Source organism: Erpetoichthys calabaricus, chromosome 15, assembly GCF_900747795.2.
Source record: "Erpetoichthys calabaricus chromosome 15, fErpCal1.3, whole genome shotgun sequence".
In the NCBI taxonomy this organism is placed as follows: domain Eukaryota; kingdom Metazoa; phylum Chordata; class Cladistia; order Polypteriformes; family Polypteridae; genus Erpetoichthys; species Erpetoichthys calabaricus.
This window is the reverse complement of record NC_041408.2, coordinates 87726581-87746197: the sequence shown is the minus strand read 5'-3', so window position 1 is coordinate 87746197 and position 19617 is coordinate 87726581. Positions and strand designations below refer to the sequence as shown.

At 34.8% G+C, this 19617-nt stretch overlaps 1 protein-coding gene across 6 annotated transcripts in view; it reads left to right on the top strand.

The window, feature by feature from the left end:
- The window catches only part of phf3 (PHD finger protein 3), an 85871-nt gene that overhangs the window by 54666 nt on the left and 11588 nt on the right, over positions 1 to 19617 (top strand). For 5 of the 6 annotated variants that reach the window (XM_051919118.1, XM_028820749.2, XM_028820747.2 and 2 more), the window contains 5 exons: positions 5798 to 5954; positions 8644 to 8760; positions 14026 to 14154; positions 15935 to 16064; positions 16384 to 16579. In XM_051919118.1, coding sequence (XP_051775078.1) covers positions 5798 to 5954; positions 8644 to 8760; positions 14026 to 14154; positions 15935 to 16064; positions 16384 to 16579 — 729 coding nt within the window. The remainder of the gene's footprint in view (positions 1 to 5797; positions 5955 to 8643; positions 8761 to 14025; positions 14155 to 15934; positions 16065 to 16383; positions 16580 to 19617) is intronic. The other variant, XM_028820748.2, reaches the window with a different exon arrangement.

The following is a 19617-nucleotide window of genomic DNA, read 5'->3' as shown; positions in this document are numbered from 1 at the left end:
CCAAAGGTAAACCACTGCTCAGAAATTCACAACATTTGCTATGCACAGAAATTGAATCTTGAGTTCAGTCTAACGATTGAGCTTTGAGCTTTTGAAGTTGAATTTTTTAAGTGTAGTTGTCATAGTAGCTAAGCTTTAATTACAAAGAAACTTTGAACAGAGTTTATGCCTTTATTAAATACCAGGATTCTATTTATGGCAAATATTTTTTATTATTATAAACAAAAAAGTTCTCCTTCTTTAAGTGTTTAACTTGGCACCTTCAGTTTATGAGCTGGGACCACTCTCAATTTCATCCCAGCTGCATGACACAAGGTGCAGTTTTCTGCTCCTTATTCTTCAATTTTTAAAATCTTAATGAAGCAAACCATGAGTAAAGGGACTAGTGCAGAATTCACAGTGTTACTGGTGAATTGATTCATTAATTGCTCAAATTATGACCACAAAAAATTTCATATTTTAGCCACGATCAAAAGAAATATTACATGTTTAATAGATTAACTTTACGGCAGTTTAAAATGTGAGAAATACATTTCGATAGTATTGCATCTGGAATATATATTGGTAAGTTCGCATTGTTTACTGTTAAATTAGGTTTGTAATGCAGAGAAGGGGAATGTAACACTAATAGTGAATAGCAACACATTTTAACTTTTAATGGTGTGCTGACTTTACATGTTCTGATCTATCCATCTAGATCACTCTTCATGCTGTTTCAAAGTTAGTGATGAGTCAGGCCAGTGTCCAACCATTGGTCTGGGCTCATTTTCATACAAGCAATGTAGCTCAAAGTGCTTTACGAGTCGACAAAAAAGAAGTTATATGAAATGAAAAACAAATAAGATTAGGCAGTAATATTAAAGAATAAGTAAGAAAGGCAATAGGTGAGGTCAGATGGGAGGACAGAAAAAACAAACAAAAAATAAACTCTAGTTAGGCTGGAGAAAAAAAACAAAATCTACAGGGGTTCAAAGGCCAAAAAAGACTGCCCGGTACCCACTGGGCATTCTACCTAACATAAATGTTCTTAAATCAATCCTCTTTGTTTTCAAACTTCTCGTGATAGTAATTGATGACGTTGGTCTTGTGGACAACAGAGACATCCACCTTCAATCCATCAGCACAGGGTGCTGCATGGTGCCTTGATCAGATGGTGGTGGTGGCACAGATTGCCACCATGGAAGAACTGGAAAAAAACAGCAGAGAATAGTAGAGATTAGTGCAGATTGCGGATCCCTGAAGCATATGATAATTTAATGCCTATATAGTCTATCAGGAAATACAACTAAAATGTAGCTACGAAAAAGCTGTATTAAAATAATGGGTTTTTATCAGTTTTTTTAAAAAATGATGCACAGTACTAGCTTGGTGAATTTTTTTCAGTAAAGAATTCCAGATTTTAGGTGCATAACAGCAAATGGCCACCTCGCCACTTCTTTTAAGTTTGGGTGTTGGAATTATAAGCAGATCTCTATTTGAAGATCTATGGTTACAACTTGTAGTGTAGGGCGATAGGCATTCCAAAATGTAGGACGGAGCCAGATTATTGAAGGTTTTGTAAACCATTAATAGTATTATAAAGTCAATTCTGAATGACACAGGTAACGATTGTAACAATGCTAAAACTGGTGTGATGTGCTCAAATTTTCTTTTTCTAGTTAAAATCCTGCCAATGCCTTTCTTAGATATTAGGAGTGCATTATGGACATCTAGTTGGCTAAAAACAAAAGCATCAACTAATTTTTCCAGAGTCTTGTAAATTAGTAAGAGGTCTAAATTTTGCTATATTCCTTAATTGAAGAAATGCAGACCTATGTAATTTAATGTTCAGGTCAGGTCAGAGTCAATAAATACCCCAACATTTTTGATCTCCTCCTTGACTTTTAAGCCTAAGTGATCAAGTTTATTTCTAATGCCCTCACCATATCCATGTTTGTCAATCACCAAGATTTCTGTTTTCCCCTTATTTAGTTTGAGAAAGTTACTACTCATTCATTATAGGAAATACTGCTAAGACATTGGATCAAAGTCATCAGGCACTATAGATAAATACAGCTGTGTGTCTGCATAGCTGTGGTAACTCACCTTGTGGTTTGAGATAATCTGACCTAATGGAAGCATGTAGATTGAAAAAAACCGCAAACTCGGCATAGATTATTGTGGTACACTAAATACAATATCATGGGTCTCTAAAGTGCAATCAGTAAGTAAGAGTGAAATCACTTTAAGATGCTGCCGGATAGGCCAATCCATTGTCTAAGGTGTTTTGTAAGAATACTGTGGTGTCAAATGCTGCAGTCAACTCTGTCAGAATAAGAACAGACATGTAGCCTCTGTCTGCATTAACCTGCAAATCATTTACTACTTTAACCAGTGCAGTTTCCGTACTATGGTTTGTTCCATAACCTGACTGAAACTTAGCAAGAATAGAATGTTAAATTGAGTAATTTTTTAGCTGCTTCATTACTGCCTTGTTTATAATTTTACTTCAGGAAGGTGGGATAGAAATTGGTCTAAAAAACACTTCGGTGTGTATTTAGCAATAACAAAAAACCAAGCTTTTAAATTGTGCCATTCTCGAGAAAACGCCATCAGAAGATGCCTTTAAAGTACAGAGATATGTGTATCATATTTTTTACTTTTGGTACACTGGTAGGTTTAAGGTGTTTGGGACTGAAACAAAAGCGCTGTGTATTAACCCTTTCTGACTAAGTGTGTCAGTGCTAATATAGCCACCATGTTTGCCCCATCCTTATTATTTTATTATAGATTAGTTTATTATATCATGGCCTTTTTATTCTCATTTGCTAATATAGCCACCATGTTTGCCCCATCCTTATTATTATTATTTTATTATAGATTAGTTTATTATATCATGGCCTTTTTATTCTCATAGAAAAGTACAAGATGTGCTGATTCCAGTGTCATGTGATATGCGTTTATTGTCTGCTGTAAACTATAACAACAACAACAACAACAACATTTATTTATATAGCACATTTTCATACAAAAAGTAGCTCAAAGTGCTTTACATAATGAAGAAAAAAAGAATAAAAGACAAAAAAGAAATTAAAATAAGACAACCTTAGTTAACATAATAAGGAGTAAGGTCCGATGGCCAGGGTGGACAGAAAAAACAAAAAAAAACTCCAGAAAGCTGGAGAAAAAAAATAAAATCTGTAGGGGTTCCAGGCCACGAGACCGCCCAGTCCCCTTTGGGCATTCTACCTAACATAAATGAAATAGTCCTCTTTGTAGTTAGGGTTCTCACGGAGTCACTTGATGCTGATGGTTATACAGACTTCTGGCTTTTAATCCATCCATCATTGTTGGAACATCATGGTGCTTTGGGTAGATGGTGGTGGCACAAGCCACCACCAATAGGACACCGGAAAAGGAAACAGAAGAGAGAGTAGGGGTTAGTACAAATTTTGAATGAATAGTTATTATAATGAATTGGATATACAGAGTGTCAGGATTAAATTACAGTGAAGTTATGAGAAGGCCATGTTAAAGTAATGTGTTTTCAGTAGTTTTTTAAAGTGCTCCACTGTATTAGCCTGGCGAATTCCTACTGGCAGGCTATTCCAGATTTTAGGTGCATAACAGCAGAAGGCCGCCTCACCACTTCTTTTAAGTTTTGCTCTTGGAATTCTAAGGAGACACTCAGTTGAGGATCTGAGGTTGCGATTTGGAATATAAGGTGTCAGACATTCCGATATATAAGACGGGGCGAGATTATTTAAAGCTTTATAAACCATAAGCAGAATTTTAAAGTCAATTCTGAATGACACAGGTAACCAGTGTAGTGACATCAAAACTGGAGAAATGTGTTCGGATTTTCTTTTCCTGGTAAGGATTCTAGCAGCTGCATTCTGCACTAACTGCAAACGATTGATGTCTTTTTTGGGGAGTCCTGAGAGGAGTGCATTACAGTAATCTAGCCGACTAAAGACAAACGCATGAACTAATTTCTCTGCATCTTTCGATGATATAAGAGGTCTAACTTTTGCTATGTTCCTTAGGTGAAAAAATGCTGTCCTAGTGATTTTATTAATATGCGATTTAAAATTCAGATTACAATCAACGGTTACCCCTAAGCTTTTTACCTCCGATTTGACTTTTAATCCTAATGCATCCAGTTTATTTCTAATAGCCTCATTGTATCCATTATTGCCAATCACTAAGATTTCGGTTTTTTCTTTATTTAATTTGAGAAAGTTACTATTCATCCATTCTGAGATACAGGTTAGACATTGTGTTAGCGAATCAAGAGATTTGGGGTCATCAGGTGCTATTGATAAATACAGCTGTGTGTCATCAGCATAGCTGTGGTAGCTCACGTTATGTCCCGAGATAATCTGACCTAATGGAAGCATGTAGATGGAGAAGAGCAGCGGACCCAGGATAGAGCCTTGTGGAACACCATATAGAATATCATGTGTCTTTGAGTTATAATTACCACAACTAACAAAGAATTTTCTCCCTGCCAGGTAGGATTCAAACCAGTTTAAGACACTGCCAGAGAGGCCCACCCATTGACTAAGGCGATTCTTAAGAATATTATGATCAATAGTGTCAAATGCGGCACTCAAATCTAAGAGGATGAGAACAGATAAATGGCCTCTGTCTGCATTTACCCGCAAGTCATTTACTACTTTAACGAGTGCAGTTTCTGTGCTGTGATTTGTTCTAAAACCTGACTGAAATTTATCAAGAATAGCATGTTTATTGAGGTGCTCATTTAACTGCATAATGACTGCCTTCTCTAGAATTTTACTTAAGAAAGGCAGGTTAGAGATGGGTCTATAATTTTCAAGAGCAGAGGGGTCGAGATTATTTTTCTTAAGTAGGGGTTTAACTACCGCAGTCTTAAGACAGTCTGGGAAGACCCCCGTATCTAATGACGAATTTACTATGTCAAGAACATTATCAATAAGCACACCCGATACTTCTTTGAAAAAATTTGTTGGTATTGGGTCAAGGGCACAGGTGGATGGTTTCATTTGAGAAATTATTTTATGTAAATCAGGTAAATCTATCCTAGTGAAAGACTCTAATTTATTTATTATGGAGTACTGGGGTTTCGGGGGATCCTTAGTGTTGGGGAGATATACTATGTTATTTCTAATATCATTAATTTTTTGATTGAAAAATACAGCGATAGCCTCACAGGTTTTACTGGAAGTACTTAGGAGGCATTCCTTTGAGTTACCTGGGTTTAACAGATGATCAATTGTCGAAAATAAGACTCTGGGATTACTAACATTGTTATTTATAATCTTAGAGAAATAGCAGCGCCTCTCAAGACGGACTGTGTTATAGCTCCATACTTCGCAGCAGTTGATTGCTTTATACAACCACACATTCATCCTGGCTTTATTTAGCATAGTGTGGTTGGAATTATCAAGATGTTTCAGTTTTCACGTGAAAGCAGTGATTCTTCTAATTTCCTTGCAACATTTATCTGTGTATCATATTTTGTGTAAACAAAAGAAATTCATTAGAATAAAATGTCATGAATGTAAACCCCATAGCAGTTCCATTTAGTTTTAACCCCTGCCCTTGGTAACTGAAGTTTAAATTTTTTATTAAAATCAAATTTAATCAAGTTCATCTTTTATGTTAATTTCAGAAAACAGAAATGTAAATATATGCAGTATTAAGGATCCTTTTTATTTATAGTATATTCCATTTAGAGTATGTGGTTTGTTTTATGTACATACTGTTTGACATTTTGTCTTGTTATTACATTAAATGTAATTTATTTTTGACAGCATTTTTCATCTGTTTTCAGACTTACTGAATCAGAATTAAAGATTTCTACAGAGAGGGCAGCTAAAGTTGCCTTAAAAACAGAGCGAGAACTTTTTGCTTTTTTTCGAGATACTGACTCAAAGTACAAGAGTAAATACCGCAGCTTAATGTTCAATCTTAGAGATGCAAAAAACAATGTAAGTATAATGCAGGTTGATTCATTTTAAATGTTTACTTCCACATGAAAATTGTTGCATTAATGCCTTTAATAGAGTATCACGATGACATTTGTTTTCATTTGGAACATAAAAAAATAATCTGTTAATGGCTTCTAATTAAATGCAGAGTTGCCATCTATATATAACTGGTGAAAATGAATAAAGTTAATAATTCAGTTGTCTTAGTTTTGCAGTTTGAATGATGTGTGTATACTCCTCCTTTTATGTGTTATAATTTAAAAAATGAGTATTTTTCAATGAACACTATGCAAAATATCCTGTTCTGTTATTTTCATGCATCCAAGTTCAATGCAAAGACTAGAGAGCAAAGTTAAAGAAAAACAGTTGTGCCTGTTTTATTTAGCTCTGAATATTGTATTTTTATAATATAGATTATTCACTCTGTTGTGAAAGATCCATATGAGAATGATATCTTTAAAATAATGAAAGTGTTTGGTTTTTATGGTCTACAGCACTGAAGTACGTTAGTGAGGTTGCATGTGGAGGGTCACAGATGATACATTATTTAGGGAAAACGTCTTAAAATTAGTACAGTGACACAATATTTACTAATTGCTTCTTTTGCCTTCTGTGGAAAATAACATTCCACTTGCTTTAATGAACCAGACATATAAGTACTACGTATTCCTCAAATTTAAAGCAGGAATAGAATTCACATGACCACTTGCTAGGTGTCATATATTAAAGATCGTGATAGTAACAGTATGTAGATTTTGAAAAGTTCAGTATAAAGCATACATTAGCCAGCAAAACTGTGACTTTAAGCTCATTGTTAAGTAGTAATTATCTGTACAGTGAACTTCAGTTCTTTTGAAACGCCACATGCATTCAGAAATGGCAACATTTGTATATTTTTTTAGAATGTTCTTATTACATACTATGTTTTACAGTAATTATTATACTCTTTTTGTTTGTAAATGTACATAGTCCTTTTCTTAAGTGTATAGTTTTCATCATTTACCTCATTTGAGCTTTGATGTACATTTCATTTCATAGTGATTTAGGGCTGGTACAAATGAATATTTTGATAATCATTATTTAAGTAAATATTACAACAGTGAATATTACAACAAATTAATTGGGTTATTTGAAATGTTTGGCTTGTACGTTTCACCAGTAGTTCTAAGCCTGCAATGAAAGTGTTTGCCAGGATCACTAACGTTAGTTGTTGTACTAGGGACATTGAAAATGGTCTTAAAAATGGCGATATTAAAGTCATTACAATGAACAAAGGAAAATCTTGCATATGTACATCAATTTTCCTTGAGGCTTATTGTTAACGGACAAACTTAACTGGCATTTAAATAAACAAAAAGGTCTGTAGGGGTGTAATAATGACAATAAGTGTGCACAGCTCAAGTTTGTGAGCGGAAATGTTATAAAAAAGATGGTAAATAATTCAGTTGTGGTTTCAAGTCCTGTCAAATAGTTGTGTTTAAAACAGCATAACGGAGGGCACAGAGTTGAATGAGTATCTGTGAACAACAGATAATCACAAGTTTATAATGTGACCAGCTGCTGGTGTGAAAATAAAATGTTTGTATTAAGTACTGGAGCAACTGTCCAGGAGGGCATTTTATAATTTGCTGTATTTACAAATACTGTGATTTATTCACTTATTACCACAACCATTTAAACCATTCAGAACATTTGTTCATAACAAATATTGCAAGGAACCGCATCACTTTTAAATTTCCTTAGCTGCTCTTATTTTTTGATGCAGCTAAAAGTTGCGGGCAACACACAAAATGCATTTATAAGGCAATTTACATGTTGTTAAACACCAGTAATTTTGGTGCTGATCTGGTGGATCGGCACGTTTTATGGTGAATTAGATGAAAACATAAGGCTTTGCAATGTGATATTTTTCTTAATTGAGTTTTCCTCAGAACATCATCTTTTAGTGAAGATGCATCTCTTACTGAATTCTGTCTCTGTCCAGGTTGTGCATATTGTCACATCAGTAAATCAGTAGGCAGTTTTTGAGTGGTGACTCTAAATTTGTTCAGCATGCACTAAGGTGGATGGTGTATTCAAGAGATTTGCAGTGTACCCATCCACGACCGTTTTCTCTTTGGTATTGCCAAATTCTCAGTCCTATGAAAATCGAAGTCCTATGTACTTCCTGTACGTTTATTGGAGCTCTTAATTTTTCACTACACCTGGTATAGGCTCCTGCTAGCAAAATTGGACAAAGAGGGTACCAAAGATGGTTGGATTTCAGTTATTTAAGCATATGATTATGTCTGCACAGTTTACTTCATAAAATGACCAGTTATTTTCTTATTCAAAAAAAGGCTTTGGTGTTTTTTAAAACTTACTGATATCAAAAGATAGAATTAAAAAATATACCAAAAAATCTGACAGCTGCACGCACTTTAGATGTACATTGTGATTTGCAGCATTTCTAAATATGGAATTAAAAATAATTTTTGAAGGTAAGCCACCTGTAACTTGTATTTAATGGGGCATTGACATTCTGGGACACTTGTGATGGCTACTTTATTGAACAGTGTTACTTAATATTTTTTAATTTATTTTTGAGGAATAGGACCAAGCATGGATGAACACAAAGAAGTATTTAATAAAAATATGTATATTTTCTTAATTGGTTCTCTTTCTCTCATTAATGATCTTTCATCTCTAGGTTTTGTTCAAGCGTGTCCTCAAAGGTGAGATTACTCCAGATCATTTAATTCGCATGAGTCCCGAAGAGCTTGCCTCAAAGGAATTGGCTGCTTGGAGACAGCGAGAAAATAGACATGTAAGAAATTCATGGTTTAGTGCATACAGGCATAATAATATAATAACAGCTTTGCCTTTGTTCTAGTTTATTCCTCATTTTTTCCTTGCATAATTGATATTAGCATAAATAAACCTGAAAGTGTTGTATACCACTTGTGTAAGTTTTCTATGGATCACATCATGATGTGAATTTTGTTACTTAAAAACACATAAACAATATAGCCTATTAGCTTCAGGTAGTGCCAGCAGACACATGCTAAATTCTTTCTGCTGTATAATCCAAACTCATCTACTTACCTAGCCCCTAACAGAAAGCCATGTATGTTGATATATCAGCAATAAGTCTACAGAATGGGCTAACATTATTAACAATAAAACCTAATGTCATATTTATGATACAAAAGGAGAATTTCAGATCATGGTGAAATAAGGGTACCCATTCTGGTATAAAAAAAACGGTATGGAATGGTCCATCCAGTAAATTTGTGTAAATTACACTTTAGTTATACCACAGGAAATCAGTCAATGAAAGATTTTACTACACAATACCACCAAATTGCATTAAACAATATAGAATCAAGTACATTCATTTGTATAGTATGTATTATGTACACAAGTATATATAGATAGAGTAAAATGAACAGGAGATTGAATCAAGTAACAAATTTAAATAACTAATTTGAAACTAAATATTGGTATGAGGCTTAATGTATGTTCTGCAGTATTATTTGGGTCTATTTGTGTGCTGATTAAAATGCAATGTACCCTCTTGACAGACTAATCCAGGATTTCATCGTTTTTGCCCTGCTATTGTTTTTCATGCTTATTGCAGTAAGCTCTCATTAACTAAATGTCACAAGCTAATTATGCTTGCATCACATTGTGCAGTGTGGCAATCATGAGAAACCACATGATTCAATGGAAATATAAAGAGCTTCCTGATGTATCTTTATGCATCTCACTTTTTGATTTACATACATGACATTTCCTAAATAGGGCTATTTGCTGCTTTTAATACAAAAATATAAATCATCTTTTAAAGTAATATGCTGAGTTTAATTCTATCATTTTTCATTGTTACAATACAATACCAAATGGAAGTGCCAACGCACAAATTCCATCATGGGCCAGCATAATTTATGGCATTGTGTTGAGTATGTGAGAAAAATGCATGTGTGCCTATATGGTAGCATTTTTTGATTAAATTACCATGAATTTCAGCCTGTCCTCAGACACTACACATAACATAAAGGTACACTTGATTCTCATACATACATTTTACTACATCAGATTTTGAAAAATGTGGCAGGCGTAGTAAATCCAAAAAATCAAAAAGTATGCTGTAAAAGAGATGTATATTAGAGCCTACTTTTTAAACTTTGAAGCCTGTTTTTAAACCTGTTAGAAACTTGTTAATTGAATTTCCTATTGGGATTAATAAAGTATCCTATCTATCTATCTATCTATCTATCTATCTATCTATCTATCTATCTATCTATCTATCTATCTATCTATCTATCTATCTATCTATCTATCTATCTATCTATCTATCTATCTATCTATCTATCTATCTATCTATCTATCTATCTATCTATCTATCTATCTATCTATCTATCTATCTATCTATCTATCTATCTATCTATCTATCTATCTATCTAAAAATTTTGCACAAACATTACGTAGTTTTTCTTTGCACACAGAACCATAGACACTTGGAATAAGTAGTGTGGTAGACAGTAGGACTTTCAAAACCAGACTTGATGTTTTTTTTTTTTTTTTTTAGAATTAAGTGGATAGGACTGGCAAGCTATTTTCGTCCAAATTGTTCTAATGTTCAGCCACTTCATTTGTTATAACTGTTGAAGAGTAGTGCATATACAGTATTCTTATATGAAATGTTAAACAAGGTAGTTTCAGTGATGGAGTTGTTATGGAGAAAACAAACAGTTTTGTGAAGGTCTTTTGTCAATTGTGCAATTGAAATTAGGCACAGATGTGCTAACAAGGATTAGATGGGGATGGGAGATGTTTTTATAGGTCAGCATTATTGTAAGCATCCATTTTGGTAGTGATGGAGGAAAATATGTAAGTGTTGGGGAAATTATATTGTGGGTATGGTTGTGAAAGGCAGAGTTTTATTGGAAAAGACTATAATGAGAATGGCAGTGTCTGCACAGAAATTGCCTGATGATGAGGATGGGAAGTAGAGAGAGAGAGAGATGCACCAAAATAAGTACAGTGGAACAACCGTTCATGACCATAATTCGTTCCAAAACTCTGGTCGTAAACCGATTTGGTCGTGAACCGAAGCAATTTCCCCCATAGGATTGTATGTAAATACAATTAATCCATTCCAGACCATACGAACTGTATGTAAATATATATATTTTTCAAGTTTTTAAGCACAAACATAGTTAATTAACACTAGAATTACCAGAGCCTACGAAAAAACTCGTATATCCGGCCCACTTTAAATCGCTTCTTAAATCCGTTCACACCTCTCCGCCAGCATCCTTTGTCCTCTAAATGTGCTGATAAAAGACAAGCTGCCAGCAGCCGGCTATTCCATCCCCCCACCGACTTAGAACGTGAGCGCACTTTTCCCAGCTCTTGCCTTCATTGATTATGTGGGAGTGAAGTGGAGTTTTACAGTGGAAATAATAGATCGTCATTCTAAAGTAATCTGTGTAAACACATTGTTAAAACAGAAACTTTGTCATATTTTAGTAATAAATGTTACAAAATGTAGTAGGCATAAACTATAGAATGTGTAAAGCCCGAGTTCCAAAGATCAAATAAACACTTTCACAAAAGCTTCAAGGACAATACAACCGCTTCTGTGGCGTAGCACGTTAAGATTTGCCTCTTAGAGCAAAACAACTCTGCCGCCTCTCAGACCTGACTTCAAATCCCCGCTAGGGATAAAATGTTGCTTTTTTTTTTTTTTCTTTTTAACCTCAAATGGACATAAAATTTATAAATTGGTATGCACTGTCAGTTAATGAGATCGTTATATTTTCATGTGGGATGCTCCTTTTAAAATATTTTTTTAACAATTGAGACTGCAATTAACAGGAACAACTGTCCTTATAACTGTTATTTTTAAGATCCATAACACACAGACAGACGAGCACTGCGTAATAGGGAGACAGACAGGCAGAGATATATAAATAAACAGGGAAGGCACATGTACTGAAAGAAGAAAAAAGATCAACGTGCGTTGTTCCTGTAGCACTGAATGAGCTCACCCGCTCTAACATCACCCCCCCCCCCCATCTGATTCTCTAAGTAACAACAACGCACGTTGATCTTTTTTCTTCTTTCAGTACATGTGCCTTCCCTGTTTATTTATATATCTCTGCCTGTCTGTCTCCCTATTACGCAGTGCTCGTCTGTCTGTGTGTTATGGATCTTAAAAATAACAGTTATAAGGACAGTTGTTCCTGTTAATTGCAGTCTCAATTGTTAAAAAAAATATTTTAAAAGGAGCATCCCACATGAAAATATAACGATCTCATTAACTGACAGTGCATACCAATTTATAAATTTTATGTCCGTTTGAGGTTAAAAAGAAAAAAAAAAAAAAAAGCAACATTTTATCCCTAGCGGGGATTTGAACTCAGGTCTGAGAGGCGACAGAGTTGTTTTGCTCTAAGAGGCAAATCTTAATGCGCTACGCCACAGAAGCGGTTGTATTGTCCTTGAAACTTTTGTGAAAGTGTTTATTTGATCTTTGGAACTCGGGCTTTACACATTCTATAGTTTATGCCTACTACATTTTGTAACATTTATTACTAAAATATGACAAAGTTTCTGTTTTAACAGTGTGTTTACACAGATTACTTTAGAATGACGATCTATTATTTCCACTGTAAAACTCCACTTCACTCCCACATAATCAATGAAGGCAAGAGCTGGGAAAAGTGCGCTCACGTTCTAAGTCGGTGGGGGGATGGAATAGCCGGCTGCTGGCAGCTTGTCTTTTATCAGCACATTTAGAGGACAAAGGATGCTGGCGGAGAGGTGTGAACGGATTTAAGAAGCGATTTAAGGTGGGCCGGATATACGAGTTTTTTCGTAGGCTCTGGTAATTCTAGTGTTAAACCATAGAATGCACAGCGTAATAGTAAACTAAATGTAAAAACATTGAATAACACTGAGAAAACCTTGAACAACAGGAAAAATTAACACTGCAATAGTTCGTGCTATAGCGCTACCAACCGCTGGCTAAAAACACTTTTTTTTTTTTTTTTTTTTTTTTTTTTTTGAGTTTTAAGCACAGGGAAAAAAATGAACATTTGAAAAAATCCGTAATTAATAAACCACCAAGAAAAGTAACATTGCAAAAATGCACACTACGAACCGATCGCTGTAAACAGAAGTGAAAACAAAATCAAGCCCAGTGCATTCTTTAACTGCCTTCCTACCTTATGCGTCCAGCTCTCTCTCGTGCTGCCTGTGTGTGTGCGCGTCTGTCTCTCGCGCTGCCTGTGTGTGTGCGTCTGTCTCTCTCTCTCGCGCTGCCTGTGTGTGTGTCGCGCTCTCTTTCTGCTGCACAGGAAATGCACAGGAAGAGACTGAACATGTACAAACCGAAAGGGAAACTGGCTTGTTCGTATACTGAGTGTGTGGTCGTGAACCAAGGCAAAAGTTTGGCAAACTTTTTGGTCGTAAACCGATTTGTACGTGTACCGAGACGTTCGTGAACCGAGGTTCCACTGTATAATACAAATTGAAAGGATGAGGAAGAAATAGGAATGGCTGGGGTTCTTGGAGCAAAAAGAAGTGAATGACTGAAAGGACGCAGCATGATTGAAGCAGTGGGGTTGAGAGTACCAAAATGTAGCCACAGGAAAAGATTATTACGTTTAAGGATACCGAATACAGGACTGCATAAAATAAACTAGAAAAATGTCTGAAAAACTTGACAAACTGGGCTAATAATCCGTGCAATGGCTTTTCAGCCTATTGTAGCATATGGAAACGCTCACAGTGTTGTATTTAGCGATGATTTATATAGGGGATCTAGTACTCTATTTAGTTGTGCCTTGTGCTAGCTGGGATAAGCTCCCACACCCCTGTGACCCTGGTCTGGATTAAGGGGTTAGACAGTGACTGACTGAATACAAATGGGGAAGAGAAGGGTAATTATTATATTCATGTTTTAGAAGATTTTTTTATTTTAGTATCTTAACTTTTAGACTAAGTTGTTATCCATCTGATCTTGGCAAATTTTAAAAATATCTTAAGTAAATTCTAATTCATTGCTATTTCATGCTTTCAGACAATTGAGATGATTGAAAAAGAGCAACGAGAAGTAGAAAGGCGGCCCATTACTAAAATTACTCATAAAGGAGAAATAGAAATTGAAAATCAAGAGCAAGTAAAGGAACCTGAAACAATGGAAGTGGAGGTATAATTAACATTTTATTTTTAATAATTTTATAATAAACATTAATTGATCTGACACATTAGTCTAATTTAAGACTCTTTAAGTGAACTTTGCATGGTTAATTTACATTCTTGAAATTCAAGATTATGCACTTGTCTAAGTACAAGATTAAAACTGAGTAAATAGTAAGGTAGAAAGACATTATCATATATTCCAAATTGAGTAGAAAAAAAACTTAAAACTTTCTTCCCTAGAGTGTATGACTTCTGTTGGGCTTTATCAAATTGTAAAAGATATAAAAATGCATACTTTATGAAATAAATAAATGGCCACTAGTGAAGTTTCTGAAATTTAGAATTACTGTTAAAAATGTATTCTTTAAAGTTAGGACTTTTTTTTAATAACCAGGTACAAATAAGATTTCTGATTATGATTTGTCCATTGAATAGTGTACCCTGTAACTTTACAGACTGTGAATTCAAAATTGGTGCTTTTATGTATGCACATTTTAGAGATAAGGAATACTCCATCCTAAAATTGTTTTTTATATGTTACTTATTTAATGTAGTTTGTAGTGATGACTGGGAAAAAATTTAAATGTGTTTTTATTCATTGTGTTTTTATTCACAACAGAGGGAAAAGAGTTTATGATATAATAGAAGCCAATGGTGACCAATGCTGTACAATGGCAAATGATGTAACAAGAGTCAAATGGAGGAACCACATGTTACACGTGTTGTACTGTATAATCCACATGACCGTCACTCCAAGAAAGTTCCCTCACTAGCATTCAATACACTTTTTTCTCCTCATTACATAATAGTTGCTCATAAAATGCCTATATCTTTATTCATAATAATTTACTACTCTTATGATTATGACTCAATTTTTATTTTTTATTATGCTCCACTTAAACTTATGGTATAAATCTCTCTTAGTTAAACCCACAATTGGTGATTTGGACAAGTGCATTCAGTTTTAACATGTGCTTTCGTTTGCAGGGTGTAATCATTTGGCACTCAGATACGAAAGTCTACTTGTCTTTTCCAGGGTTTCCATGAAAACTGCACTCCATGCAGCAAGCTCATGATCACACTGAATTGGAATGTCTCCTAAAGACTGGTTGCAGTATTCAAATTGGGAACTGCTTCAAATGACTTAACTGAGATAAAAGTAAAATTTTATTTGAGAGCATCTGAGCATGAGTCACCTGGGAGAGAAATCATATGCTGTTGCAGGCTCATTAGCTGGTTTAGTTGGTGTTTGTTGCCTATGAAAGCATTATTCACTTGTGGATATCTATTTTTGCATGTTCCTTCCCACTGGTGCCCATGTTCTCCCCCTAGTTTTCCCATGTAACTGATAAACTGTATATACAGTACAACTTAAGGACTTACATGTATTAAGTCATATAAATATTTTAATAAAAATACTTTTATTTATATATTTTATGTAATGCAGCTTCACTCTATCTCTATAACCTGTCAAGCCTGTCTGTGTCTTCTTTAAAGAACATCTGAGGGGTCAAATATTTTATTATGTTTTACATAAAAATCATATGAAAATCAGAAGGGTATCAGAATGAATTAGTCACATCTCTGAAATCAACAATAAATACGCAAGTTTGCCCTACAACAAATAGGTACTAATGATAATTTTACTCTTTCCAGCTGATAAGTATTTTTTGGCATACACCACAAAATGAAAATTTTATAAGCATTCAATATGTAAATTAGCGTGGAGAGGTCATTGCTTCCCTGCATTTATGGGTCTCTACTTGTCTTAACTGTTTTCCATTTAGCAGGAACCAGCGCCTAAACAAGTAGAAGAACCGGAAATTGTTCCAGATGTGATACATCCCTGTGCTGAAAAAGACACAACTAGTCAGCATAAGAAGCATCTTTTTGACTTAAATTGTAAAATTTGCACTGGTAATTATCCATCTTTCTATTAATTATTTGTTTACCTATCACCTTTACAAATGCAAGTCCTTAATTTCAGCTGTAATTTTGCATTATTTTGTGATGTTCACATCAATTTTTCTTACAATAAATATTCTAAACTTTCTGAAGTTCCCAACTTTTGGGATTTTTCTAAAATTGTGAATTCCATTAAATCCTTTTTGTTTCCTTTAGGTTATGGTGCTCTGTTTTATAAAATATGATATAGTAATTTTTCACTATTTTTTTATTTTTTTTTAATGAGACAATAATGTGATCTGGTTAATTATTGCATTGTATTTCTATTTAGGTCGAATGGCTCCTCCTGCTGATGACACACCTTCAAAAGTAGTAAAAGTTGCAACTACTGTGGTACGAAGACAGTCGGGTTTTGAAGGAGAAAAGGAGGACTCAGTGCCGTCACAGCTTGATATTTTGCCTTTTAGCATTATTGATGAGAATAAAGCTGTATCACCTTCTGTGAGTTCCTTTGCTTCAGATATCAGGTAATATACAATGGAAAGATTTTTATTATATGCACCCAAAAATGTTACTTAAAAATACATTTTTTAATGATGGTTATTACCATTTTTGTTGTATTTTCCAGGCTTTCTAGGAAGCCATTATCTGCTTATTTCATTGCCTGTGAGTTAATAAGAGTGTTGCAGTTTAGCCTATTTACAGCAAGGAAAAAATTACTCTGAATGTAAACGAAATAATCAGACCATGGTTTCCTAGAAAGACTGGAAAAATACAGCAAAAATGATAGACTTTGTCACAAACCCCGTGGACTGGGTTTGAGAATATAAGTTGAGTTATAATACAGTATATGACAGTTAATTAGTGTAGGTCTTTATGATAAAGCCTTTGCCAGTATTATGAATACTAAATAATGCAGCATTTTTACTTGTAATAAACTTGTTCTTAAGCACTTTAAATGCAGTTTACAAATTATTATTAATTTATCGATTGGATAGAAATTTCACTAAAAGTAAAACTAAACAAAATTAATGAAATCCGTAACAGCAAAACATGCATAGTTTAAAAGTGAAGTTTTTAACAAATACGTAACTTAAAACTACTCAGCAAATATTTTGCATTTTCATATACTTTTTTTTTTAGATAGTAAAAGAAAGTATCAATTAATCTTTACAGTCAGGTTGTTATACTGTTATCAGGAAGCTTCCTTTGGTATGATTTTATAAAACATGTTTGTGCATAACTACAGTTAGGTCCATAAATATTTGGACAGAGACAACTTTTTTCTAATTTTGGTTCTGTACGTTACCACAATGAATTTTAAATGAAACAACTCAGATGCAGTTGAAGTGCAGACTTTCAGCTTTAATTCAGTGGGGTGAACAAAACGATTGCATAAAAATGTGAGGCAATTAAAGCATTTTTTTAACACAATCCCTTCATTTGTGGGGCTCAAAAGTAATTGGACAATTGACTCAAAGGCTATTTCATGGGCAGGTGTGGACAAGTCCGTCGTTATGTCCTTATCAATTAAGCAGATAAAAGGCCTGGAGTTGATTTGAGGTGTGGTGCTTGCATGTGGAAGATTTAGCTGTGAACAGACAACATGCGGTCAAAGGAGCTCTCCATGCAGGTGAAAGAAGCCATCCTTAAACAGCGAAAACTGAAAAAACCCATCGGAGAAATTGCTACAATATTACAAGGGGCAAAATCTAAAGTTTGGTACATCCTGAGAAAGAAAGCAACCACCGGTGAACTCAGCAATGCAAAAAGACCTGGACGTCCACGGAAGACAAAAGTGGTGGATGATCACAGAATCATTTCCATGGTGAAGAGAAACCCCTTCACAACAGCCAACCAAGTGAACAACACTCTCCAGGGGGTAGGAGTATTGATATCCAAGTCTACCATAAAGAGAAGACTGCATGAAAGTAAATACAGAGGGTGCACTGCAAGGTGCATGCCACTCATAAGCATCAAGAGTAGAAAGGCTAGATTGGACTTTGCTAAAGAACATCTAAAAAAGCCAGCACAGTTCTGGAAAAACATTCTTTGGACAGATGAAACCAAAGTGAACCTCTACCAGAATGATGGCAAGAAAAAAGTATGGAGAAGGAACAGCTCATTATCCAAAGCATACCAACATCATCTGTAAAACACGGTGGAGGGAGGCAGTGTGATGGCTTGGGCGTGCATGGCTGCCAGTGGCACTGGGACACTAGTGTTTATTGATGATGTGACACAGGACAGAAGCAGCCGAATGAATTCTGAGGTGTTCAGAGACATACTGTCTGCTCAAATCCAGCTAAATGCAGTCAAATTAATTGGGCGGCGTTTCATGATACAGATGGACAATGACTCAAAACATACAGCCAAAGCAACCCAGGAGTATATTAAAGCAAAGAAGTGGAAAATTCTTGAATGACCAAGTCAGTCACCTGATCTTAACCCAATTGAACAGGCATTTCACTTGTTGAAGACTAAACTTCAGACAGAAAGGCCCACAAACAAACAACAACTGAAAGCCGCTGCAGTAAAGGCTTGGCAGAGCATTAAAAAGGAGGAAACCCAACATCTGGTGATGTCCATGAGTTCAAGACTTCAGGCTGTCATTGCCAGCAAAGGGTTTTCAACCAAGTATTAGAAATGAACATTTTATTTCCAGTTATTTAATTTGTCCAATTACTTTTGAGCCCCTGAAATGAAGGGATTGTGTTCAACAAATGCTTTAGTTGCCTCACATTTTTATGCAATCGTTTTGTTCACCCCACTGAATTAAAGCTGAAAGTCTGCACTTCAACTGCATCTGAGTTGTGTCATTTAAAATTCATTGTGGTGATGTACAGAACCAAAATTAGAAAAAAGTGGTCTCTGTCCAAATATTTATGGACCTAACTGTATGAATGACTATTCTTACTCATTCCTCCAATAAATTATTTTTAAATAATTTTATGTGATAAAGTAAAAATGTATGTGACGTTCAAGCTCAGTGTCATGTGTACAAAAGTACAAGAAGATTCTTACTTGAAGGTCTTCCATTGACCCTAGGCAAGAAAACAAACCAAACAAAACAAACTGTTGCAGTAGCTGTCATATTTTTCTTGATAAACTAAAATTTTTAATTTACTTCATTCCTGTGAGGCACACTTGTAGCTATATGTGTAGTCAGCATTAAACCTACTAATATAGTCTAGTTTAATTAAAATATTAAATTACATGCAACAAGAAAACCTTGCTGAAACTGACATACCGGATTAGTTTTGTCTTTAAAGATTGACGGTTCAGTTCTGGCCCGTCTGACCTCACTGTGTGAACCTGAGTGTGTTAGTTAAATTGACAATGCATCAAATTTAGCGGTGCATAGAAACAGTAATACTATAGCTTAATAACTGCCAAGATCCTTGGGGCAGTTTAGCTGTAGAAAGGAACAATGTAAAATAGTTTGGTTATTTAATGTTTACAAAATCACCATGAAATATTTGTATAGAAATACACATAAATACTTTTTAAAATGTCTTAAAAAGGTACATGGCATTAGAACAGAGAAGGACAAAGTTCTAGTCCC